Raw genomic sequence first — 27,752 nt, forward strand, 5'->3', positions numbered from 1 at the left:
CTCAACATTGAATGGTTGTCATTGATTTGGTTTCCACCTAGCAATCAGGATATTCTAAGTCTGAGACATACTGTTGGAAATTTCTCAAGAGTTTTCCCTCTTAGACACCAAGTAATGATTCTACCCAAGAAAAAGAATCAAAAGCTTCTCAATAAACCTTATGGTTTCTGTGTTATAGAGCCAAAATGAACAAGAGCTGTCTCTATAGGATGACATATGCCCCCAATAAACGCTTTGATAGAAGTTATTGAAATGCACTAAGTGACCCCGTGACCTAGTTTTTGACCCGACATGACCCATATTCGAACATGATCTAGATATTGTCTAGATACAACTTCTGACCAAGTTTGGTAAAGATCGGATGAAAACTATTTGAATTAGAGAGCGGACACGAAAAGTGTGACAGACTGACAGACAGTGCGAAAACTATATACCCCCTTTTCTTCTTCTTCATAAAAACTGTAAACTTAATTGACCAACCATTCATCAAATAGGTCACATGTACAATCCCCAATGTGGGAGCATTCTTTAGATCTCCCTTAAAGACAACAAATACTGCTTCTACCCTAGAAATTGTCTCTACAACGTTTCAATACGCCTAAGGCTTTTAATGCAATCAAGCTTAAATAAATCAGTTTAATCTAACCATTCATTAGATGGTTCCTGTTCTTCTTCTATTTCTTCCACAATCTCCTCCTCTTCCTCCACCTTCTCTTCATCCACTTCTTCCTCCTCAACAACAATGTCCTCATCGTTTGTCTCATCATCATCATCATTATCATCATCAATATTGTCATCATCCCCGCCAATGTCCTCGTTTTCATCAACGTCATCATTTGACCTGCATTCACCAAGAGGTAACCATGAGATTAAAACAAGATGCTGATACCGCAGGAAGCTTGTCAGCCATATTCATAGGCCCCTTTGAGTCCAAAATTAGTCCATGTCAAGGTTAAATCTCTGCTTTCATCAACATCGTCCATTGACCTGCTTTTACCAAGAGCATGTTATCAAAACAATATGCTGCCCTCAATAAAAACTGATGCCCTTGATGAAAGCCATGCAAGCTTTTATTCATTGGCCAATTTGAATAGGTCATAGTTCAAAATTAAGTAAAGGTCAAGGTTAAAATGAGGCCAGGTGATGAGAATGCTGAGTGTTTAACCCTAACCCACTTAGACACCTATTTTAACGCATTTGTGCTCCCTTAGAAAGTTAAATTAGTTAAAGACCTTTCTTACTAGATTCAAGTTTTAAAGGCTTCATTTCCAACCCTGAGATACTGAGTTACTGGCAGGCTGTTCTGGTTTTATGGTGTTTGCATATAACAATTTCACTTTGCTTTTGAGTGGGAAAAAGTTGAAAGAAGTATCAAAGATTATTAGTAAGTAGTATTAATGTTGGTAATCAAAAAATTATTTACTTAAAAACACAGTCAGTTGATTGGGTATGTCGAGTGTGTGAGTGTGTTGATGAGTCATGTTCATGCAGTTCACACATGCTAATCAGGGGAAACACTTTCCGCTTTCCTTCCTAACTCAAAACTAGTTTAGGTGGAAAGTTTTGTACCTGATAAGCATGCGCAGTCTGCACAGGCTAATCTAGAACAACACTTTACCCACATGCTTGAAGCCCAGTTACCTACAAAGAGGCTAATATCCCTTTCCCACTCAGAAGCAAAGTGAAAATGGCTTTTGCAACCAGCATCAAACCAGAACAGCCTGCAAGTAACTTGCAGTCTGTTCAGGTTTTATGCTGTTTGTTGCTCATCAGTATCTTAGGGTTGGAAATGAAGCCTTTAAAACTTAAATATATTAAGATAGGACTTAGATGTAATTTGATTTTTCTAAAGGACTTCAAATGCGCCAAAATCCATTTATAAGGAGTAAGGGATATGCTAGGGGCATACAAACATCTTACATCTGGTTGCGTCCACTCTCCATGCTGTTTTCATCAAGTGCTGGGTTTGATACCTGCGGTGGTTTAGGCCACGCACGCAGGCTGGACTCGGTGCTCTCGCCCACGTTTGAACCATCCTGCACACACAAAATGCACATATGTATGTAGCTGATTTACTGCAACAACTAGTGAAGACATTTGTAAGCAGATACCTGATTATGGGGTATGAAGTAAGAAATATTTTGTTATGAAAAACTGTTGATGAAATTACTTCACATCAATTTCATCAACAACAAGGCATATATAATTATAGTTGCTTGTATCTTTCAATTTCTCACTAAGTTAGGAACTCCACAGTAGCTGCTTAGTATAATAATTGTTTAAATCCTGATTGCAATTATGTATGCATAGTGATATTGCCACAATAAAAATATTTGCATGAAAAGAGCATATCAAACAACAAGAGCACTGCATAACGGGTGCCACGCTCAGCTGCGAAAGCTTGTCAGATTATTTTTTTAGAGGTCACAGTGACCTTGACCTTTGACCTAGTTACCAAAAATGGGTGTGGTGTGTAGAAGTCATCAAGGTGCATGTACATATGAAGTTTCAAAGTTGTAGGTGGACGCACTATGATGTTAGAGGCAAAGTTAAAGTTTTATATTAGAGGTCACAGTGACCATGACCTTTGACCTAGTGACCCAAAAATGGGTGTGGCATGTAGAACTCATCAAGGTGCATGTACATAAGAAGTTTCAAAGTTGTAGGTGGAAGCACTGTGATGTTAGAGGCAAAGTTAAAGTTTTATATTAGAGGTCAGTGACCTTGACCTTTGACTTAGTGACCCAAAAATGAGTGTGGCATGTAGAACTCATCAAGGTGCATGTTCAAAGTTGTAGGTGGAAGCACTTTAATTTTAGAGCCAATGTAAAGGTTTTAGCACGACGCCGGACGGCGAGGAGGCTATGACAATACCTCTGGTTTTCTCCTAAAACAGCCGATCTAAAAATAAAAAAATTAATATCATCGTCATAAACATCTTTCTCATCCTCTTCCTTGTCATAATCATCATCAGCAGCAGCAGCAGACCCTATTATCAAAATTGTAATTGACATACCGTTAATACTCTATGTTTTCAGACACCCCCTTTTTTGACCAAAATAATAATTTTTGGTGTCTCCTAATTTTCGTACATTGCGTGTTTTTTTCTATCATTATCAACTCTTAATTTTCCAACAGTATATTTTACAGCACTATTTTACCAGATTTCTACACTTTATTCGCTTATCTTGTGAAACTTTGATCATGGATTTTTACAAACTTTTAAGGTCATAAAATCTGGGAGACGCATTGCTGAGGGCCGTAAAATTTGCGTTATTGGCTAAATAACCATGTATGCTAGTAGAAAACAATCCCTTTACCCAACAGCATTTTAAACAATATCTTGCTATTAAGGAAGCAGTATGTTTAAAAGTTTTTTTTACATTTTTGTTCTGTATAATTTCAGGCAAGTGTTAGCAAAGCTGTGAAGTTGCATTTATTTCAAAGTAAAAACACTATTGTGGATTGAGTTATTGATTTTATTTCAATATAATTCTAATTTCCAGACATTTAATATGTGTCTTAATTTTGGGACACCTGTTATTTAAGAATATTTCCCATATCTAAATTTTCTGACACAAAAAACAACAACTTATTTTTAAGTGTCCGAAAACTTATAGTAATTACGGTATGTTTTTAACACTAATTATTGTCTTCCAGAATCTATGTTTGTCTGTAATTTTTTAAACATTTAAGTTTCTGACTCAAACTCAGACTTAAAAAACTTAATGCAAGAAAAACAAGAGCACCGCATAACAGGTGCCACGCTCGGCTGCGAAAGCTTGTCAGAATTTTTTTTTAGAGGTCACAATGACCTTGACCTTTGACCTAGTGACCCAACAAGAGATGTATTTGTCAGAAACACAATGCCCTCCCTACTGCGCTGCATTGAAATAAAATTTCTATTTATCATTTGACAGGTATAGAAATCATCTCCCTTTAAAGGTTATTACTTCCCTTGAATTTTGTCCAATCCAACCTGGGGGAAGGGGGTTTAATGGGGTGGGGAGGGTCTCACAGTCAATTATGACCATGTCAGACATCACTGACAACAAAGGCCTGTGGTTTAAAAGAGATCATAGCCAGAGTGGATCATGTATCTATGGACATAAGTCCACAGGTATGTAATGAACATTAAAGAAATTATAATTATATCATTTAAAAAAAAAATTTGACAAATCAATCATTTGGGTTATAAATAATCAAAATAATAAATCTGTACAGTAACTGTGAAAAGAACTTCAATTCTTGGTAAGGAAATATATAATATGAGATTTATAATTATATAAATTACTTCCCTTGAAAATAATTGTCTGTAACAAATCTCTATTTTTAGTAGCAAATAATTAAAAGCCACTACCGTGCCTGTAGATTCACCACTCAAAATGTGCAGCTCCATGAGATACACATGCATGCCAAATATATAAAGTGGCTATGTTCAATATTGAATAATTTTCTCCCTTTTTAAAGCTTATTACTTCCCTTAAATCTGTACTTTTTACCGTTGACCGTAAAGGATGACCTTGACTTTTTACCACAATGTGTTTGTCAGAAACACAATGCCGCCTACTGCGCCACTTTGATTTATTTAACAAAAAATATATACGTGGGCAGGTCAGATAACTATGTCCATTTAAAGCTTATTACTTCCCTTTACTTTGTTTTTTGCACCCTAGACCTTGCAGGATGATGTTCACCTTGAAATTTTACCACTCAAAATGTGCAGCTCCATGAGATACACGTGCATGCCAAATATCAAGGTGCTATCTTCAATATTAAAAAAGTCATGGCCAATGTTAAGGTTTTAGCACGACGCCTATGGCGGACGACGGACGACGAGCTGGCTATAACAATAGCTCGGGTTTTCTCCGAAAACAGCCTCGCTAATTAGATGATTTATTGCCGCATCAGACTGCCTCATACACTCAGTCAACAATTTTTAGACTTATGTTATACAATCTGGACATAAGGTTTTAAGCACATAAACACTCCACACACCAGTTGCTTAACAATCATAACATGTGAGTTGAAAGGAAGCTTCTCAATAGTACACATAAGGTTTATTTAATTATTGATAAATACAGCACCAGATTTCCAACAAACCTCCCGTCCTTCAAAAGGCTGTGTCCCCATGGGGCCCGTGTTGTCTTCGTGATACTCATCGTCCTTAACGTCTTCCCCGAGCACTTCAGCCACCTCTTCGTCCATTTCATCATAGGAGCTTGTCAACTTCTGCGCCCGTCCCTCCGCACCGCCAGAGACGTTCGCAACCTCGTACAGCCCCGAGCCCTCCGAGCTGTCTAAGGATACCATCTGCGTGATGAAAAATAGGATGTATTTGTAACCAATAAGAAACAGGCAAAAATAAGTTGAATTGATATCCTGCACAGAAAATAAGTTTTGTGATATGCAGACAAACAGATGGACTGAAAGATTGACGGAAGGTCTGACGGACAATGCCAAATCTATATCTCTCTGCCTTAGGCAGGGGGGGGGGATACTTATTTAAAATAATGCTGTAAATTTAGTTTTAGCCCACTTGTTTATGCATTAAATACATAAAGGATGTTGAAATGTTCTTGAGTCTGATTCCTGGCATTGTAACCAATAGGATTTAAGATGCTTGTTTGCGCCTTTTTCTGGGAAAACTGGGCTTGATGCATGTGGGTAAAGTGTCGTCCCATATTAGCCTGACAATACTCTAAGCTTAAACTGGATTTTTGCAAATGCAGGACTTCCTTTATATGTCAAATACCACAAAAGTGGAAATGTCGTCCATGACAAGCTAGTATAGACTGCACAGGCTAATGTGGGGTGACACTTAAACGCATATGCATTAAGCCTCGTTTTCCTACAGTGCCGAATATTGAAAATAATACTTTTCTTTAAATCATTTAATATATTGACCATGCAGAATTTGCACACATTTTATTGCACTGTAAATTAAAGCTAATCATGTTAAAACAGACTAAAGAAATGCAAGATATTTGTTCCAGATTTGAAAAGTTTGAAAAGCAGGACTAAACTAAGTCCTCAACTACAACTTTATCACATTTATGTCCCCTAAAAAGATTGAGTTTTAATGGAAGTGCTGTGTTTTTGTTTGCTTACTCAAAGGAATTGCTTTCAAACCAAATTAATTGCCACTAAATTAATTGGTGAGAAATGTATTTTTCTGACATGGTAACATTCCTTGTTTTCATGTTAATATTATCAGCTTTAAAGTAAAAATACAAATGCATCCCACCTGTAGATCCCTCTTCTTTTCGCCAATGTGCTGAAAGAAGCTCTCCACCTCCTGTGTATCGTCCGGGGTGGGGGTGGCATCCCCTACCCGCAAGTCGGCGGAGCTGTTCCTCTCCCTGCCCCGGGTAGAGTAGTCTCCCCTGGCCGAGGTGGGCGTGGCAAGCTCGTGCTCCTCACGGCTGCTGATTGGCGGGAGTGGGACGGAAGACGGGGTGACCTCGGTTCTAGCTGTGGAACCTGTGGAGCAAAGCATCTGCATTCTGGGAACACTGAACTTAATACATGTGCCAAAAGTGTAATCACAGATAAGCCGGTGCAGTCTGCACAGGCTAATCAGAAACGACACTTTCCGCTTTTATGGATATTGCTGTTCACAGGCTGTTTCTTCTAATGAAAATCAGGTTCAGGCAGAAAGTGTCACCCCTGATGAGACCATGGTTACAAATAAATAACTATGGCTACGCAAGTTTCTATAAGGCTAAATCTTTTCTTCATAGATACTCATAAAATATCCAAAGTAATAAAGATTATGCTGCATTATAATAAATTTGACTACAGACAAGAGATGTGTTAGTCAGAAACACAATGCCCCTATTGCCCCGCTTTGAAATTTAAAAAAAATTTGACCTTTGACCTTGAAGGATGACCTTGACCTTAAACTTCCATCACTCAAAATGTGCAGCTTCATGAGAACGCCGCTTTGAAATAAATACAAAAATATTATTTTTTTTACCTTTGACCTTGAAGGATGACCTTGAACTTCCACCACTCAAAATGTGCAGCTTCATGAGAACGCTGCTTTGAATATTTTTATTTTTTTACCTTTGACCTTGAGGGATGACCTTGAACTTCCACTACTCAAAATGTGCATCTTTATGAAATACACATGCATGCCAAATATTAAGTTGCTATCTTCAATATTGCAAAAGTTATGGCCAACGTTAAAGTTTTTTTTCCGGATGGACTGACATACTGACGGACAGTTCAACTGCTATATGCCACCTTACTGGGGGCATGAAAATTTTGACCCTGCATACCTGGTGTGAGCCTATCTGCCTTAGGCATGGTGGGTGTCTGTTTTTTTTTTTTGGTGTTGTTCTCCCATTTGCTTATGATTTTGAAGCGTATGCGTGAACATTAACAAAACGGCGTTTCCACTATATTTCCACTTTCCCCTCCCCAGACCCGGCCGACTTGAGCATGTCGAATTATGACTGAGTTTTTGCGTAATGCACAGGTTAATCTGGGGCGACTCTTTATGCACATGCAATTAGAATCATGGAATCTCTCCCCTACCTGGTGTGAGTGTATCTGCCTTAGGCGTGGTGGGTGTCTGGGTGATGGTGCTGCCTGTACTACTGCGGGGGGAGAGGAAGTCGTCATTGTTCATGCCGGACACCTGCGTGAAGCTGGACGTGCTGCTCTTGAGGCCGCTTCCGTCCAGCAGACTGTCATCGTAGTGCTGCTGTTTCCTGCCGTGCAGAATGTATGTGCATGAAGTGTTGTCCGAGATTAGCCTGTGCAGTCTGCACAGGCTTATCTGGAATAACACTTTCTGCCTATACTGGATGTTTCCTTGTAATGCTTCTGTTTCTTGCATTGTATTAATTATTAAAATGTGTCACGTTCTGGGAAAACAAGGCTTAATGCATGTGCGTAAATTATCATCTCAGATTAGCCTATGATAACTGAATAGGCTAATAAGGGACGCCACTTCCCACTGTAATGAAATTTTTATTTAAAAGGAAGTCTCCTTTATATGAAAATCCAGTAAGCAAAGAAAGTGTCGATCCTTATTTGCTGATTAGCAGGCTAATTTGGGACGACAATTTACGCATATGCATTATAATTGGTTTTCCCAGAACCCAGAACAAGGCTCAATTTTTATTATGTAGTGTATTAGTAGTAACTTATCTAAAATTCATTTTCATGTGTAACTGTTGTAAAACACAACTGTACTGTTATTATTGAAAATAATTTCAGCAATATAAATATTTTTTCGTATTTTCTGTGAGTACCTTGTTAATTATTGAAACAAATTGCAATTTGCTTGCATACCCAGTTTTTTTTTTAGTAATGCAAAAAAATGCCGTAAAATGGACCAAATCCCGAAGTAAATGTACGTGATCCCAAACCAGAATTCTAAAAAACAAATCCCTATTTTATTTATTTTTAAAGAAGTGTCTCTTCTCAATTTTATTTCATTAACATCTAACCAAGTATTTAACTATAATTTATATTTTTTTCCACAATGGCCAGGAAAAGGCCTCATGCCTCAATATTTGTTGATAAAAAAAATTCACAAATGGGTCCATTTTGTCGACATCCATTCCCAAATTTGCCATTTTATCAATTAAAAAAATCCCGACTTTACCACACTCCTTTTCCCAAAATGGCTAAAAAAAACAACCTGGTACCTCGGGCTTGATGACACAAAAGCGTCCGGCGTCATGAGCACAGGCTGACTGGTGTGGGTGGAGTCAGCCAGTGGCGCGGTGAAGGAGTGGCTCCTGTCATGCTCACTGCCCATGTCCATGCTCATACTCATGTCTGACAGGCCGTCCATCTGCAGGTGGGAGGGGTAGATAGAGTTGGGTTTGATTAGTTAAATACAAACAAACAACACAACAGGACGTCCATCTGCATGTGGGAGGGGTAGAAGAAGTATGGCTTGATTAGTTAAATGCAATCAAACAACACGACAGGCCGTCCATCTGCAGGTGGAAAAGGTAGAAAGAGTCAGGCTTGATTAGTTAAAACCAAACAGGGGGCTGATTTAATAATAACTTAATGGGAAAAAATGCCTTACTATCCTCACATAGTTCAACTAAACTGTGTATTTTATATAAAAAAATCCAGCACAGTTAATAACTTCTTACAAAATATGTTTGACATTGAAAGGGAGGAAATCAGTTGAAAGGAGGAAAAATTGCATCACTGTACAAAACAACATTTTGGCAGACATCTAAAATTGTTACTTATGTTTTGCAATAATGTATGTTACATTGTTTGGTTTAGCATCAGCTATATTCTGTTTATTGACAAAAGCAGTAAAGCTGAAACAGGGCTCTTGAAATTCTCACTAAAATTATGTCCATTTGTTCATGCATTTGCTTGACAAGTTTTGATCTATTTACTTTAAGCTGGATCACATCAAATGCCTTGGGCTTACACACCCAGTCTTTCCTGAGAAGAATACGTACTAATTAAATATTTTGAGAATGCTCCTTCAGTGGGTTAAAAAACCAAGACCATCCACTATATTATTGCAACCTGAGACGTGGCTAAAACAATTAACTGTGAGCTGCTACTTTTTTTGCAAAAATTACCACCCACACTTATCTTTTTCCTAGTGGCAAAAGATTAAAAAACACAAGACCAGTGTTTTTGTGAAACAGCATGCCCCCTTGTGCGCTTTGTAGCTGCACTGCTGCTATTTTAAGGAAAATTGTCTAAGGCATATAACTTCATCAAAAATCAATGGACCGGAACCAAACCCACACTTTATTTGTTTGTCATGTAGGTAGACTGAAATACCAGAAATAAGCTAAATATCTTAAATCATTTCGTTAAAAAAAACTCCCAATCAATAACAGTTTTATAGAGTTAATTTCTTTGTCCAATGCCCAAAACTTTGCCCAAAATCAATGGACCAGAACAAAACTCACACTTCATCTGGATTGGTAAAAAGATTCAACCTGGTGATCTAGTTTTTGGACACTTGTGACCCAGGTTCCAACAAAGCCTAGATATTGTTAATATCAACTTGTCTTTAGAATGATAACAAGGTGCTTCTAAGATTAAACTAGGTTACCTATTTTTTTGGAATGCACCTGACCCTGATTAGAACTTGGCCTAGACATTCTAAATAAACATTCTGACCAAGTTACATCAAGGTGAAGTCATTTATATTGCTTTTAGGGTAGAAACAAGGTTTTCCTAAGGAGTTGACCTGGTTACCTAGTTTTTGGACACACTTGAACCAGAATAGAACTCGGCCTTAATATTCTACAGATGTACAAACATCTATAGGTTTTCATCAAGATTGGATAATAACATTAATATTCTACAGATGAACAAACATCTATAGGTTTCATCAAGATTGGATAATAACATTAATATTCTACGGATGTACAAACATGTATAGGTTTCATCAAGATTGGATAATAACATTAATATTCTACGGATGTACAAACATCTATAGGTTTCATCAAGATTGGATAATAACATTATCTATGGATGTACAAACATCTATAGGTTTCATCAAGATTGGATAATAACATTAATATTCTACAGATGAACAAACATCTATAGGTTTCATCAAGATTGGATAATAACATTAATTTTCTACAGATGTACAAACATCTATAGGTTTCATCATGATTGGATAATAACATTTATATTCTACGGATGTACAAACATCTATAGGTTTCATCAAGATTGGATAATAACATTAATATTCTACAGATGTACAAACATCTATAGGTTTCATCAAGATTGGATAATAACATTAATATTCTACGGATGTACAAACATGTATAGGTTTCATCAAGATTGGATAATAACATTAATATTCTACGGATGTACAAACATCTATAGGTTACATCAAGATTGGATAATAACATTATCTATGGATGTACAAACATCTATAGGTTTCATCAAGATTGGATAATAACATTAATATTCTACAGATGTACAAACATCTATAGGTTTCATCAAGATTGGATAATAACATTAATATTCTATGGATGTACAAACATCTATAGGTTTCATCATGATTGGATAATAACATTAATATTCTACGGATGTACAAACATCTATAGGTTTCATCAAGATTGGATAATAACATTAATATTCTACAGATGTACAAACATCTATAGGTTTCATCAAGATTGGATAATAACATTAATATTCTACAGATGTACAAACATCTATAGGTTTCATCAAGATTAGATAATAACATTAATATTCTACCGATGTACAAACATCTATAGGTTTCATCAAGATTGGATAATAACATTAATTTTGGCCTCTTAGGTGGTAAAAAGCTTAATGTTTACAACTCATCTTACACTATACATTTAAATGAGTTGACATTTAAAAATAATTAAATCAGGTAAAATATATTTAAATTATTTATTATATTTTTTCCATCAAATTCTATCAGTTGGCTTATTTTTATGTGGAGTATCCGTCCATCTTTTTATCTCCAGTTCTTGTATCTCTCTATTACAAAATGTTGCATTTATATTTAATGCAGACTTCCTATTTTTCAATTGATATGGATTACAAAATCTGATATGCAGAGGAATATTCAATAGGATTGAGAAGGACCTTTATTAAAGTCAATGTTGACATAATATGAAACATGTCTTATTCTGTAGTAGATATGTTTATATTTGATAAAAAGCAATTAAGAATTCTTATGTTTCAAGTTTCTAAACTGAAACACAACATTTGATAAATAGTCAGTGAGAACTGTGAAATCAGCAAAAATTAATCAGATTATGTGTAACCTCCGATTTCAGAGTGTTCTTGTTTACTGAAAATATCATGTGTCACCCTATTTTCAGAAAATGGTTTAACCCTGCCATATCAGTAATATTTGAGCAACTATATACATCGTTTTATCTGTTTGTAGCTAGGCTATCACCTTTGTATTCAGTGTGCATTTAATAAGTTGTGTGGGCTTAAATGTGCAACATAATTGAGCAATAAACAAGGTTTAAGTAAAGAACATGGGAAATTTATTTACTAAAAAACTGTGTGTGTTTTCATAAATACTCATTTTGTTTGCAGGAAAGGGATCATAATAAGAGTGGAAACCTAGCACTTTAAACTCAAGAACAGTTTACAATTTCTATCGCAAAAATGATGGCATCTCTGGATTCAGGCCTCAACAGTTCAGATTTAGTGAAGGACTATTTTTGTGGAGGTTGCGAAAGTAGAAATATTTATGAAAGTGCAGATTATTTTTGTGCAACATGTACAAAGTTTTTCTGCAGAAAATGCATTGATCCTCATAACCAAATATATGCAAACCATTCCAAATATGGAAGAGGAGAAACAAATAAATGGCCTCTTACAAAGACAATGGAGGATTTGCTTCTGAAATGTGATGTCCACAAGGACAAGAAAGTGGAAATGTTTTGTCAGGACCACAGTCAGCTGTGTTGCACTGTTTGTGCTTTTCTGTGTCACAGGTAAGTTGCACGTAGTACAGTCAAGTTATCATTACCTGATCAGTAGCATAATAAAGTTGTTTTGGTGAAAAGCAAGTACTGTTTTGAGACTTCTTTTAAACCAGTTTTATTAAATAATACCTTTGCGTACTGATTCAGCACACAGTTTTATTTTTAAACACAGGCAAAATGTATTTATGATACCTTTTTTTCGCCACAGAATTCATGCCTTAACGGTTCATTTGTAGCCATAACTGATCACGTGATCGAAACCACTCAGGGTTCATCTAACGAGCTATTTGAACTGTCGAAACATGAACTGTGTTGTTTACAATGACCAAGTTACATTGCCAGTTATAAATTATATTCATTTTTTTTATTAATTGTTTTCTGTATGTGATCTTGTATCTACACTTTACGCATGATGTTCTTGTGTGAATTATCTGTTGAAAATCCAAAAAAATCGAAAAGATATGGGCATCTTATAAACCATGTAAATTGTTTGAATCATATCTAATCATCGATATTGAACATTTAAAATACATAAAACATTAAGATTGAGATCATTTATTGTAAGAATCAACAAGATTTGCATATATTTTAATATCATATATTATCAATACGCATATAATCACGCTTGATCCGTTATGCCCAAATTCTTCATTTCATTTAAGGTGTTGCAAAATCTTAAATACGAATCAAAACTGAAATGGACTTTTGAAGACAGAAATACTACTAAATGGACTTTAAATTAATGCGTAAACTTCTTACTTTCTAACAGAGTTATAGCATGTGGCCAGAGTTATAGCATGTGGCGGCAAAAAATGTTCAACCTCGATTTTGAAACTAGACAAAAGTCAACAAAGTCGTATATACATGTCAGCAAAACATACTGAAATGTTTGACAAAGAGTAGCTCCGATTACGACTCAATCAATACGTTTTAAAGCACATGCCTTAAAGATGCTGTGTGCAAAATATCATCTAAAAATGTCAACTATTTATCGCAATACGCAGTCTTGAACATCAAAGTGATCCTATATGGGTAATGATCCGGTAATGGTAACTTGACTGTTATAAGTCATGCAATAAATGGGGAAAACCCACCAATCTTAAATGGTACAAACAAAGCTGGCCCAATGAAATCCTTTCCAAATCATATACCATATATACTACATACTTGTACTAATCCACCGTTAATGTTTGAATGAATCAAACATTTGTACATAAAGGGGATTAGCCTTGTTTGTACCACGGTATTAGTGGTTATTTCCAATGTCTATCACAATCCAAGAGAAGTATTGTATGATTATGAGGTTTAAGAAAGAAGGCATCATTCACAGGAATCAATAAAATATCAGTCTTTTTTTATTTTTCAGCTGAATTTCACAGTTGTTAAATGCATTTTACAGGTATTATACACAAGATTAGAGTGTCGATGGCTGCAATGTTTGAAGAGATTTTTGCTAGACGTCTATATTAAAAAAATGGGCATACATTGGTTGATATGTACAATCTTTAATTGACAAGATTTTTGTCGGTACAGGATTATATGCATATCCTTACTGTTAAATTCTTGTTTATAAAACTGTAAAATTCTTGTTTATAAAACTTTATAATTCTTATTTAAAAAACTGTAAAATTCTTGTTTATAAAACTGTATAATTCTTGTTTATAAAACTGTATAATTCTTATTTATAAAACTGTTAAATTCTTGTTTATAAAACTGTCTAGTGTGAAATAGATCATGATTTTTTATTTCTTTTAGGATAAGTTTTATTTTAGACCTAAAATGTTTGCCAAGACATGACCTGCTTTGCAAATAATAAATTTGATAGTTTTTTATGTTTTATTGCATTAAAAAATGCATGCTCACAAATGATTCATGCGTAATTTCGATTCTTTTTGCTATTTCAGACAGTGCACAAATGTGACTCTTATTTCTGAGTCAGCCAAACACCTGTCAATGGACATGCAACAGTTATCAAACAAACTGCAAACTATTGTTGATGAATTAAATAAGTTAAAGATTACACAAGAGGCCAGCATTCAGTCCGTGGAGGTATCATGTAATGAAAAACTGCTAAAAATCCAAGACCTGCGAAAGAGATTAAATGCTGCTTTGGATGCACTAGAAAATACAACATTGAAAGAATTGGATGAAATTCGGACCACAATGCTAACCGTTCTCAAGAAAGATATTGACAATTGCAACAGACTGAAGGATGACTTACAAACACTCAGAGAAGCTGTAAATGGCCTATGTGATAAGAGCAAGAAAGAAATAGAGTTCATAGCCAGCAGAAAATGTTTGGACAAAATACAAGAGTCTGAGTCATATCTAAAGGAGCAGCCTGTAAATGTGCAGAGTTTGATGATATTCCAAGCAAACACTGACATTGAGCAGTACCTGTCTAAACAGTCTAGTCTAGGAAGGATTGTAGACAGTATGCAGTCTCTCAAACTTAAGATGAATCCAGACCAGGTGTTAACTGTGATGAGAACGTCAGAGTATACTGTGAGCATACCAAGCGACACAAGAGATTACATCATCAGTGGCATTTGCAGCATGCCTTGTGGCCAGGTCATTGTTGCAGATTATTTTAATAAAAAAGTGAAGCTGTTGGACAAGCATTACAATGTGTCCAGTCACTGTGATGTGTCGGGTTATCCATGGGAAATTTGCCAAATCACATCCAGTGAGGTGGCTGTAACTTTCAATAAAGATGTGCAGTTTATCTCTATTAACAATGGAAATCTGGTGAGTGGGACCAAGATTTCATTACAGCATAATGTCAAAGGTATCGCACACCATAAGGGAGCATTGTATATCACCTCTGGCACTGCCCTTTACAGCTATACACTGACTGGCACACTTGTGAAAAAGCTGTTCAAGGATGCTGGTGGCAGTAGGTACATGTATTATTTGATTAATACATATAAAAGATTTTATCTATTGATGATACTGTAAAACTCTTTTTTTATTATTTTTCAGAACAAAAAAGTAAAAAAAGTAACAACAGTATTAATGCATACATCATAACCGTAATGTACTTGTATACAACATGTAAATTGTTTTGCAGTGTTTTACTGCGCAGTGAGTCCTGCTGGGGACAAGATCTATGTCACCAACCACACACAGCACAAGCTCCTTACTCTGGCTACAGATGGGACCCTAATATCAACCCTTGAGCTACCTGAACTACAAGGCCCAAGGGGTGTACACGTAACACCTGCAGGACAAGTGTTAGTCTGCGAATTCTTCTTCAATAATGTCATACAAGTGGATCATGAGGGAAAAAAGAAACTAGCAACTCTGGCTTCACAAAAAGATGGACGCAGCCATTCAGCGTCTGTCTGCTACAACACCAACACTCACCAGATCATTATTGGACAATATATGAGTAAAATCATTGTTATGGACTTGCAATAGCTCTTTCATTGGATGATGACATTGACATAAAACACTTTTATAAACATAATTGCCCATTTTTCTTTTAATGGTAGTATTATTAAGTATTAGCAATTTATATCTAGGTAAAGATAAAAACATATTCATAGAGTATAATTTTGTTATGAAAAATTAATTAAACTTTATTTGCAAATGAGGTGTTTTCATGCTTGAAAGATTGAACCATTTTCAACATGAATTAATGATAACTATCTGTAATGTTGAGGTTGATTAGTTCTTTAGTCTGGCTTCATTTTATGTTTTAATAGGCAGTTATACATGTTTTATGTTAAGATATTATTAAGATGTATTAACATTTGATTATTTATAAATTCTGATGTTTTTCATTACTCATTAGTTATTGTTGAGGAACAAATGTTTTTATGCCATTTATGCTTTTTTCTTTGTAAAATAATCTATTTTTATATTTGTGCCATATTTGTATGTGTGATTTTGATTGCCTTTTGAAGTCAACAGTATATATATATATATATATATATATATATATATATATATATATATATATATATATATATATATAAGGTATAATTTGGAAGAACACTTTTAATTCTCTGGACTTCAGTAAAATATAACAATAACATCAAAGCGTTTATTTGGCAATGTATCTACTTTAGGCTTACATTTGTATTGTGGTCTAACACAGATGTTTATTAAACCACTCAAAATATAAGCTCTGTGGTGGGTCAGACAACTAGCAGAACAAGAGCTGAGTTCGTGAAACACAATGTCCCCTACTGCGCCGCTTTAAAGCCATATATTTGACCTTTGACCTTGAAGGATGACCTTGACCTTTCACCACTCAAAATGTGCAGCTCCATGAGATACCCATGCAAGCCAAATATAGAGTTGCTATTTTCAATATTGCAAAATTTGACCTTTGACCTTCACCTTTGACCTTGAAAGATGAGCTTGACCTTTCACCACTCAAAATGTGCACCTCCATGAGATACGCATGCATGCCAAATATCGACATATTACATAAATTATATAAATGTTTGATATCAGGATAGTTTATGTTTATAATGGTCAATGTTTGGAGATGCCACATATACCTCGGAGTAAAAACTAAAGTCTTCCTATTTAATAGAAATGAATCAGTTTTAACAAGGGCTGTTTGTAAAACATGCATGCCCCCCCATATGGGCTCTCCGTTGTAGTGACAGCCATTGTGTGAATATGTTTTTTGTCACTGTGACCTTGACCTTTGACCTAGTGACCTGAAAATCTATAGGGGTCATCTGCCAGTCATGATAAATGTACCTATGAAGTTTCATGATCCTAGCCATAGGCGTTCTTGAGTTATCATCCGAAAACCATTTTACTATTTCGGGTCACCGTAACCTTGACCTTTGACCTAGTGTCCTGAAAATCAATAGGGGTCATCTGCGAGTCGTGATCAATCTACCTATCAAGTTTCATGATCCTAGGAATAAGCGTTCTTGAGTTATCATCCGGAAACCATTTGCTATTTCGGGTCACCGTGAACTTGACCTTTGACCTAGCGACCTCAAAATCGATAGGGGTCATCTGCGAGTCATGATCAATGTACCTATGAAGTTTAATGATCCTAGGCATAAGCGTTCTTGAGTTATCATCAGGAAACCATTTTACTATTTCGGGTCATCCTAATCTTGAACTTTGACCTAGTGACCTGAAAATCAATAGGGGTCATCTGCGAGTCATGATCAATGTACCTATGAAGTTTCATGATCCTAGGCTTAAGCGTTCTTGAGTTATCATTCGGAAACCATTTTACTATTTCGGGTCACCGTGACCTTGACCTTTGACCTAGTGACCTAGTGACCTGAAAATCAATAGGGGTCATCTGCCAGCCATTATCAATCTACCAATGAAGTTTCATGATCCTAGGCATAAGCGTTCTTGAGTTATCATCGGGAAACCATTTTACTATTTCGGGTCACCGTGACCTTGACCTTTGACCTAGTGACCTCCAAATCAATAGGGGTCATCTTTGAGTCATGATCAATGTACCTATGAGGTTTCATGATCCTAGTCCCAAGCGTACTTGAGTTATCATCCGGAAACCACCTGGTGGACGGACCGACCGACAGACTGACCGACATGTGCAAAGCAATATACCCCCTCTTCTTCGAAGGGGGGCATAAAAAGACCAATAATTTGATACCAAAATGTAGCACATTAACTATTAAGCCTAAGTTCTCATGACATCATTATTTTTACTTTAAATGTCATAAAACACATCCCTTCCCTAAAAAATGCAAAATCCTAGCGATTGTGCTTTATTATTTCTTAACACTTTGCCAGTTAGAAGAAAAGTTAAAATAGCTGTGTGCAAACAGCATAAAAACAGAACAGCCTGCGAGTACCGTAACTACTCTATGTTTTTGGACACTTAAAAATAATTATTTTTTCCGTGTCAGAAAATTTAGATTCGAACAAGAGATGTATTTGTCAATAACAGAATGCCCCCTACTGCGCCCCTTTTATTTATTTTATTTTACTTTTTATTATTTGGCAAGTACAGATAATTATCTCCCTTCCCTTCCCTTGGAATTGTTTTTTTGACCTTGACCTTTCACCACTCAAAATGTGCAGCTCCATGAGATACACATGCATGCCAAATATCAAGTTGCTATCTGAAGAGACATAGAAGTTATAAGCATTTTTCAAAACCTAAACCCAAAGTGTGACGGAAAGACTGACAGACAAACAGTTTGATCACTATATGCCCTCCTTCGGGGGAATATAAATATTCAAAATTACAGGTGTCCAACAATTTAGAGACAAAAATTAAGGTGTCAGAATATTATAATAATATTGAAATAAATTAATGTGCAATAATTTTTCGTGCAATTAACTCTTCATTTCTGCTTAAAAAATAATCACAACTTCACAGCTTTGCTAACTCTTGCCTGCTATGATATATATCAAACAAGTTAAAACTGAAAACATTCTGCTTTCTTAATTGGACGACACTGTTTGAACTTCTGTTGGGTGAATCCATTATTTTCTACCCGTATATATGGTTATTTACCCAATAACGGGAATGTAATGGTCCATTGCAACTGCTAGGTTTTATGAACTTAATCTGGTTGTTCAGATCCATGATCGAATTGTCACAAGAGAAGTCTGTAGAATAGCACGGTTAAATATTCTGACCGAAAACTAAGAGACATTAATTATGGACAAAACCCGTATGTCCGATAATTAAGAATCAAGAAGAGTAAATATTTTTGCTAAATAAAGGTTGTCATAAAACTTTTATTACGGTAATTACGGTAACTTGCAGTCTTTTCAGGTTTTATGCTGTTTGCTGCTCATCAGTGCCTAAGGTTTGGAGATGAAGCCTTAAAAACTTGAATCTAGTAAGAAATCTTTCATAAAATTGAAACAAAAAGCCATGCCATTGTTTCTTTACTAAGCCTTGACTGATACATAACACAACCATAGGGCCGTAACCTGTATCATACCTGATACATAACACAACCATAGGGCCGTAACCTGTATCATACCTGATACATAACACAACCATAGGGCCGTAACCTGTATCATACCTGATACATAACACAACCATAGGGCCGTAACCTGTATCATACCTGATACATAACACAACCATAGGGCCGTAACCTGTATCATATTAGCCCCATTCTGAGAAAACTGGGCTTAATGCAAGTGCTTAGTGTCATCCTATATTAGCCTGCACAGCCTAGAATCAGGAACAAAACTTTCCACTTCTTTTGAAGTTTTCTTTAAAAGTACTGTATGTCTCTTCTTTACAAACAAGAGCACCGCATAACGGGTGCCAACGCTCGGCTGCTTGGCCTCTTAGGTGGAAAAAAGCTTAATGTTTACAACTCATCTTACACTATACATTTAAATGAATTGACATTTTAAAATAATTAAATCAGGTAAAATATATTTAAATTATTTATTATATTTTTTCCGTCAAATTCTATCAGTTGGCTTATTTTTATGTGGAGTATCCATCCATCTTTTTATCTCCAGTTCTTGTATCTCTCTATTACAAAAGGTTGCATTTATATTTAATGCAAAATTTCTATTTTTTAATTGATATGGATTACAAATATGCAGAGGAATATTCAATAGGATTGAGAAGGACCTTTATTAAAGTCAATGGTGTGAGTTGACATAATAATATGAAACATGTCTTATTCTGTAGTAGATATGTTTATATTTGATAAAAAGCAATTCAGAATTCTTAGGTTTCAAGTTTCTAAACTGAAACACAACATTTGATAAATAGCCAGTGAGAACTGTCAAATCAGCAAAGATTAATCAGATTATGTGTAACCTCCGATTTTAGAGTGTGCTTGTTCACTGAAAATATCATGTGTCACCCTATTTTCAGAAAATGGTTTAACCCTGCTATATCAGTAAATTTTTGAGCAACTATATACATCGTTTTATCGTGTAGCTAGGCTATCACCTTTGTATTCAGTGTGCATTTAATAAGTTGTGTGGGCTTAAATGTGCAACATAATTGAGCAATATACAAGGTTTAAGTAAAGAACATGGGAAATTTATTAACTAAAAAACTGTGTGTGTTTTCATAAATACTCATTTTGTTTGCAGGAAAGGGATCATAATAACAGTGGAAACCTAGCACTTTAAACACAAGAACAGTTTACAATTTCTATCGCAAAAATGACGGCATCTCTGGATTCAGGCCTCAACAGTTCAGATTTAGTGAAGGACTATTTTTGTGGAGGTTGCGAAAGTAGAAACATTTATGAAAGTGCTGATTATTTTTGTGCAACATGTACAAAGTTTTTCTGCAGAAAATGCATTGATCCTCATAACCAAATATATGCAAACCATTCCAAATATGGAAGAGGAGAAACAAATAAATGGCCTCTTACAAAGACAATGGAGGATTTGCTTCTGAAATGTGATGTCCACAAGGACGAGAAACTGAAAATGTTTTGTCAGGACCACAGTCAGCTGTGTTGCACTGATTGTGCTTTTCTGTGTCACAGGTAAGTTGCACAGGCTCTAGGATAGGTGCCCCACCCCCCCTCTCAAAGATTTCTCGCTGGGCGGAGAACTGCCCCCTCACTGTTTTTTAATGGGCGGAGAACTGCCCCCTCACTGTTTTTTAGTGGGCGGAGAACTGCCCTCCTCCTGAACAATAGAGGCCGGAGAAGTGCCCTCCTGTCAGACTTGAAGACCCGAAGAAGTGCCCCCTCAATAAAGAAATTGCGCGGCAAGTAAAGTTGATATATAGATCGAGTATTACAATGACAAAAAACGCCAATAACTTTCTTGCTAATATGGTTAGAAAGTAAGCGAAATTTATGCAATTAATAAAAGGTATAAAACAGCAGATAATACCTGCATCGACGTTGCCATATTGATAATAACATGATTTTCCCCTTTTTGCTATTAAAAAGTTATCGTGGCTGAGTTATTTGATATTTTCCCCGTCAGTAAAATAAACAATTAGTATGCAATTTATTACATCCTTATGCAAGCTGAAAACAATAATTTATTTGTTTATTTTCTCCAATAACGATTTCGACAGTTAAATATAATAAAACCGTATGCGTCTTTCTTCAAAGGTAACAATTGCTCAACAATTAAAGTCCGCCTGGTCTAACAATTAAAAGATTATAAGATAGCGGTGCTATACGTTAACGGTAACACGTTCGCAGCCTGCCTAATTAGCTGCAAATTAAAGCAAACTGAAACCGATTTTGTTTTTGAAAATGCACTAAAAGCTTTGCTCAAAAAGTAAACTGTTTTCCGTCAAATGTATAAAATGCAAATAACAAAAATTAGTTTCCATATATTCTAGCTCCTGATTTTGTTCTTTAAGCAAAGTATGTATGTATGTATGTAACATCAATTACATAAACAACAAATAAATAAATTGATTATAAAATTGTCTTCACGTCGATTTTTTCATAAAATCCTTAATATTGCAAAACGTTGCAAAATGGATGCCTATTTATACGGTTGTGTACTAACTTATTTATAGGCGTCTATATTTTGCATATTGAATTTAATTTTTATTCGTAAATTTACGGTGTTTTTTTATCTATTTTCAATTCTATCTTGTTGAGAACATTAATTTCGATTTAATTTTTCTTTCATGAGTACTACAGCGGTATATGTACTCAGTTGCATGCCTATATCTAGTAATGACACATGTTCTGTATTGACACGCACGCGTTTCCTGCGTGGACCCAACTATGTTTCGCGCTCTTATTTAAACACGACTTTTACATGACATTAATTAACAGTGATGTGGACGATAAATGGAAATATACTTGTGCGGAAATTACATTGTTACCGGATAAAATGTGTACGGGCATAACGTAAAATTACCCTTAAGTATTGTTTTCATTACGAAATCGCCATAAGTAAATTATTGCTCACCATTTGCATTTTACTTCTCATCGGAAACCATTTATGTTTGAATAACTGTTTGCGGTAAAAAGGTTTGATGATGATGCCCGACATTTCATGTTAATTGAAGTTGACACGGGAGGGCACTTCTCCGCCCAATGAATTATTGTGAGGGGGCAAATCTCCGCCTGCTTAATTCTAACAGGGGGGCAGTTCTCCGCCCCTAAAGATTTAATGGGAGGGCAGTTCTCCGCCCATCAAGATTTGATGGGAGGGCACCTCTCGGCCCCCTTTAAAATAAGGGGGCAGTTCTCCGGGGGGCAGTTCTTTGGGGGGCGCCTCTCCGGATACCAGTTGCACGTAGTACAGTCAAGTTACCATTACCCGATCAGTAGCATTATAAAGTTGTTCTGGTGAAAAGCAATTACTGTTTTGAGACTTCTTTTAAACCAGTTTGATTAAATAATACATTTGCTTACTGATTCAGCACACAGTCTTATTTTTAAACGCAGGCAAAATGTATTAATGATACCTTTTTTTCGCCGCAGAATTAATGCCTTAACGGTTCATTTGTAGCCATAACTGATCACGTGATCGAAACCACACAGGGAGCATCTAACGAGCTATTTGAACTGTCGAAACATGAACTGTGTTGTTTACAATGACCAAGTTACATTGCCAGTTATAAATTATATTCATTTTTTTTTATCAATTGTTTTCTAAATGTGATCTTGTATCTACACTTTAGGCATGATGTTCTTGTGTGAATTATCTGTTGAAAATCCTAAAGAGATCGAAAAGATATGGGCATCTTATAAACCATGTAAATTATTTGAATCATATCTAATCATCGATATTGAACATACATAAAACATTAAGATTAAGATCATTTATTGTAAGAATCAACAAGATTTGCATATATTTTAATATAATATATTATCAATACGCATATAATCACGCTTGATCCGTTATGCCCAAATTCTTCATTTCATTTAAGGTAATGCAAAATCTTAAATACGAATCAAAACTGAAATGGACTTTTGAAGACAGAAATACTACTAAATGGACTTTAAATTAATGCGTAAACTTCTTACTTTCCAACAGAGTTATAGCATGTGGCCGCGAAAAATGTTCAACCTCGATTTTGAAACAAGACAGAAGTCAACAAAGTCGTATATACATGTCAGCAATACATACCGAAATGTTTGACAAAGAGTAGCTCGGATTACGACTCAATCAATGCATTTTAAAGAACATGCCTTGAAGATGCTGTTTGCAAAATATCATCTAAAAATGTCAACTATTTATCGCGATACGCAGTCTTGAACATCAAAGTGATCCTATATGGGTAATGATCCGGTAATGGTAACTTGACTGTAAGTCTTGCAATAAAAGGGGAAAACCCACCAATCTTAAATGTTACAAACAAAGCTGGCCCAATGAAATCCTTTCCAAATCATATACCATATACTACATACATGTACTAATCCACCGTTATTGTTTGAATGAATCAAACATTTGTACATAAAGGGGATCAGCCTTGTTTGTACCATGGTATTAGTGGTTATTTCCAATGTCTAGCACAATCCAAGAGAAGTATTGTATGATTATGAAGTTTAAGAAAGAAGGCATCATTAACAGGAATCAATAAAATATCAGTCTTTTTTTTATTTTTCAGCTGAATTTCACAGTTGTTAAATGCATTTTACAGGTATTATACACAAGATTAGAGTGTTGATGGCTGCAATGTTCGAAGAGATTTTTACTAGACATCTATATTACAAAACTGGGCATACATTGGTTGATATGTACAATCTTTAATTGACAAGGTTTTTGTCGGTACAGAATTATATGCATATCCTTACTGTTAAATTCTTGTTTACAAAACTGTAAAATTCTTGTTTATAAAACTGTATAATTCTTGTTTATAACTCTGTATAATTCTTATTTATAAAACTGTAAAATTCTTGTTTATAAAACTGTATAATTCTTGTTTATAACTCTGTATAATTCTTATTTATAAAACTGTTAAATTCTTGTTTATAAAACTGTCTAGTGTAAAACAGATCATGATTTTTTATTTCTTTTAGGATAAGTTTTTAATTTAAACCTGAAATGTTTGCCAACCTGCTTTGCAAATAATAAATTTGATAGTTGTTTATGTTTAATTGTATTAAAAAAATGCATGCTCACAAATGATTCATGCTAAATTTCAATTATTTTTGCTATTTCAGACAGTGCACAAATGTGACGCTTATTTCTGAGTCAGCCAAACACCTGTCAATGGACATGCAACAGTTATCAAACAAACTGCAAACTATTGTTGATGAATTAAATAAGTTAAAGATTACACAAGAGGCCAGCATTCAGTCCGTGGAGGTATCATGTAATGAAAAACTGCTAAAAATCCAAGACCTGCGAAAGAAATTAAATGCTGCTTTGGATGCACTAGAAAATACAACATTGAAAGAATTGGATGAAATTCGGACCACAATGCTAACCGTTCTCAAGAAAGATATTGACAATGGCAACAGACTGAAGGATGACTTACAAACACTCAGAGAAGCTGTAAATGGCCTGTGTGATAAGAGCAAGAAAGAAATAGAGTTCATAGCCAGCAGAAAATGTTTGGACAAAATACAAGAGTCTGAGTCCTATCTAAAGGAGCAGCCAGTAAATGTGCAGAGTTTGATGATATTCCAAGCAAACACTGACATTGAGCAGTACCTGTCTAAACAGTCTAGTCTAGGAAGGATTGTAGACAGTATGCAGTCTCTCAAACTTAAGATGAATCCAGACCAGGTGTTAACTGTGATGAGAACGTCAGAGTATACAGTGAGCATTCCAAGCGACACAAGTCAGCACTTCATCTCTGGCATTTGCAGCATGCCTAGTGGCCAGGTCATTGTTGCAGATTTTCATAATAAAAAGGTGAAGTTGTTGGACAAGCATTACAATGTGTCCAGTCACTGTGATGTGTCGGGTTCTCCATGGGACATTTGTCAAATCACATCCAGTGAGGTGGCTGTAACTTTCAATAAAGATGTGCAGTTTATCTCTATTAACAATGGAAATCCGGTGAGTGGGACAAAGATTTCATTACAGCATGATGTCAAAGGTATCGCACACCATAAGGGAGCATTGTATATCACCTCTGGCACTGCCCTTTACAGCTATACACTAACTGGCACACTTGTGAAAAAGCTGTTCGAGTATGCTGGTGGCAGTAATAGAGGTACATGTATTATTTGATTAATACATATAAAAGATTTTATCTATTGATGATACTGTAAAACTCTTTTTTTATTATTTTTCAGAACAAAAAAGTAAAAAAAGTAACAACAGTATTAATGCATACATCATAACCCTAATCTACTTGTATACAACATGTAAATTGTTTTGCAGTGTTTAACTGCGCAGTGAGTCCTGCTGGGGACAAGATCTATGTCACCAACCACACACAGTACAAGCTCCTTACTCTGGCTACAGATGGGACTCTGATATCTTCCCTTGAGCACCCTGAGCTACAATACCAAAGGGGTGTACACGTAACACCTGCCGGACATGTGTTGGTCTGCGGATTCATTTCCAATAATATCATACAAGTGGATCATGAGGGAAAAAAGAAACTAGCAACTCTGGCTTCACAAAAAGATGGACTCAGCCTACCAGTGTCTGTCTGCTACAACACCAACACTCAACAGATCATTATTGGACTATATAGCAGTAAAATCATTGTTATGGACTTGCAATAGCTCTTCCATTGGATGAAAAGATTGACATAAAACACTTTTATAAACATAATTGCCCATTTTTCTTTTAATGGTAGTATTATTAAGTATTAGCAATTTATATCTATGTAAAGAAACAACATATTCATAGAGAATAATTTTGTTATGAAAAAGTAATTAAACTTTATTTGGAAATGATGTGTTTTCATGCTTGAAAGATTGGACCATTTTCAACATGAATTAATGACAACTATCTGTAATATTGAGGTTGATTAGTTCTTTAGTCTGGCTTCATTTTATGTTTTAATGCGCAGTTATACTTGTTTTATGTTAAGATATTATTAATATGTATTAACATTTGATTATTTATAAATTCTGATGTTTTTCATTACTCATTAGTTATTGTTGAGGAACAAATGTTTTTATGTCATTTATGCTTTTTCCTTTATAAAATAATTTATTTTTATATTTGTGCCATATTTGTATGTGTGCTTTTGATTGCCTATTGAAGTCAACAGTATATATATATATATATATATATATATATATATATATATATATATATATATATATATATATATATATGGTATAATTTGGAAGAACACTTCTCTGGACTTCAGTAAAATATAACAATAACATCAAAGCGTTTATTTGGCAATGTATCTACTTTAGGCTTACATTTTTATTGTGGTCTAACACAGATGTTTATTAAACCACTCAAAATATAAGCTCTGTGGTGGGTCAGACATCTAGCTGTGTTTGTGAAACACAATGTCCCCTACTGCGCCGCTTTGAAGCCATATATTTGACCTTTGACCTTGAAGGATGACCTTGACCTTTCACCACTCAAAATGTGCAGCTCCATGAGATACGCATGCAAGCCAAATATCGAGTTGCTATTTTCAATATTGCAAAATTTTACCTTTGACCTTCACCTTTGACCTTGAAAGATGAGCTTCACCTTGCACCACTCAAAATGTGCACCTCCATGAGATACGCATGCATGCCAAATATCAAGTTGCATCTTCAATATTGCAAAATTTGACCTTGACCTTGAAGGATGACCTTGACCTTTCACCACTCAAAAAATGTGCAGCTCCATGAGATACACATGCATGCAAAATATCAAGTTGCTAGCTTAAATATTGCAAATTTGACCTTGACTTTGATAAATGACCTTGACCTTTCACCACTCAAAATGTGCAGCTCCATGAGATACACATGCATGCCAAATATCAAGTAGCTATCTTCAATATTGCAAAAGTTATGACCAATTTTCAAGATTTCGGACGGACAGGCAGATGCCATATATATATGACCTTTGACCTTATTGAAGGGGGACCTTGACCTTTCACCACTCAAAATGTGCAGCTCCATGAGATACACATGCATGCCAAATATCAAGTTGCTATCTTCAATATTGCAGAAGTTATGACCAATCTGAAAGTTTTCAGACGGACGCACAGACTGACGGACAGTTCAAATGCTATATGCCACCTTACCGGGGAAATAACAACAACCAAAGTTTCACAATAATGGCCAATAAAAATATCATCAGGTTGCTGGTAAGAAGAAACTTCAATATCATTTTATATCATACAAATTCCAGTTTAAGATTGTATTCTACAATTGGAATAATTAGTCTTTGTGTGATGTTTATAATACTATATTTTTTCTCAATTTCCTTGTTTATCATACTATAATTACCAATGAACAGCAGGTTGTAAACAAAAGAGGAAAACAAATCAATGACATCTTTGCAATATTGAAA

At 35.3% G+C, this 27,752-nt stretch overlaps 3 protein-coding genes across 5 annotated transcripts in view; 2 read left to right on the top strand and 1 right to left on the bottom strand.

Moving 5' to 3' along the window:
• The window catches only part of LOC127870922 (enhancer of mRNA-decapping protein 4-like), a 143,949-nt gene that overhangs the window by 46,660 nt on the left and 69,537 nt on the right, over nt 1–27,752 (bottom strand). Inside the window, exons 16-21 of the mRNA XM_052413498.1 lie at nt 8,664–8,812; nt 7,543–7,718; nt 6,248–6,483; nt 5,104–5,313; nt 1,921–2,036; nt 647–841 (exon numbers count right to left, since the gene is read on the bottom strand). Of these exons, the coding sequence (XP_052269458.1) occupies nt 647–841; nt 1,921–2,036; nt 5,104–5,313; nt 6,248–6,483; nt 7,543–7,718; nt 8,664–8,812 (1,082 nt within the window). The remainder of the gene's footprint in view (nt 1–646; nt 842–1,920; nt 2,037–5,103; nt 5,314–6,247; nt 6,484–7,542; nt 7,719–8,663; nt 8,813–27,752) is intronic.
• Nucleotides 11,918–26,486, top strand: LOC127870925 (uncharacterized). Of its 2 annotated transcripts, XM_052413506.1 has the most exons (4): nt 11,918–12,181; nt 20,611–20,878; nt 24,485–25,485; nt 25,656–26,486. In XM_052413506.1, exons 1-4 carry the CDS (start codon nt 12,118–12,120, stop codon nt 26,003–26,005), a joined length of 1,683 nt encoding a protein of 560 aa, XP_052269466.1. In that variant the 5' UTR covers nt 11,918–12,117; the 3' UTR covers nt 26,006–26,486. The 2 variants fall into 2 exon arrangements, with proteins under 2 accessions (XP_052269466.1, XP_052269465.1); XM_052413505.1 differs by lacking the exon at nt 11,918–12,181 and having other exon boundaries at nt 20,329–20,878.
• LOC127870929 (uncharacterized) lies at nt 12,189–16,228 on the top strand. 2 transcript variants are annotated; one of them, XM_052413515.1, is made up of 3 exons: nt 12,189–12,449; nt 14,345–15,340; nt 15,511–16,228. In XM_052413515.1, exons 1-3 carry the CDS (start codon nt 12,340–12,342, stop codon nt 15,617–15,619), a joined length of 1,215 nt encoding a protein of 404 aa, XP_052269475.1. In that variant the 5' UTR covers nt 12,189–12,339; the 3' UTR covers nt 15,620–16,228. The 2 variants fall into 2 exon arrangements, with proteins under 2 accessions (XP_052269475.1, XP_052269474.1); XM_052413514.1 differs by having other exon boundaries at nt 14,345–15,336.

The sequence above is a fragment of the Dreissena polymorpha genome, chromosome 3 (genome assembly GCF_020536995.1).
Source record: "Dreissena polymorpha isolate Duluth1 chromosome 3, UMN_Dpol_1.0, whole genome shotgun sequence".
NCBI lineage: Eukaryota > Metazoa > Mollusca > Bivalvia > Myida > Dreissenidae > Dreissena > Dreissena polymorpha.

Coding starts and splice junctions, on each gene's coding strand:
- LOC127870925 (XM_052413506.1), top strand. CDS start 12,118: ATGATGGCATCTCTGGATTCAGGCCTCAACAGTTCAGATTTAGTGAAG. Junction 12,182..20,610: donor GAAGGACTATTTTTGTGGAG/GTTGCGAAAGTA, acceptor ATTTTTGTGGAG/GTTGCGAAAGTAGAAACATT. Junction 25,486..25,655: donor TGCTGGTGGCAGTAATAGAG/GTACATGTATTA, acceptor ATTGTTTTGCAG/TGTTTAACTGCGCAGTGAGT.
- LOC127870929 (XM_052413514.1), top strand. CDS start 12,340: ATGGAGGATTTGCTTCTGAAATGTGATGTCCACAAGGACAAGAAAGTG. Junction 12,450..14,344: donor TGTGCTTTTCTGTGTCACAG/GTAAGTTGCACG, acceptor TTGCTATTTCAG/ACAGTGCACAAATGTGACTC. Junction 15,337..15,510: donor GTTCAAGGATGCTGGTGGCA/GTAGGTACATGT, acceptor ATTGTTTTGCAG/TGTTTTACTGCGCAGTGAGT.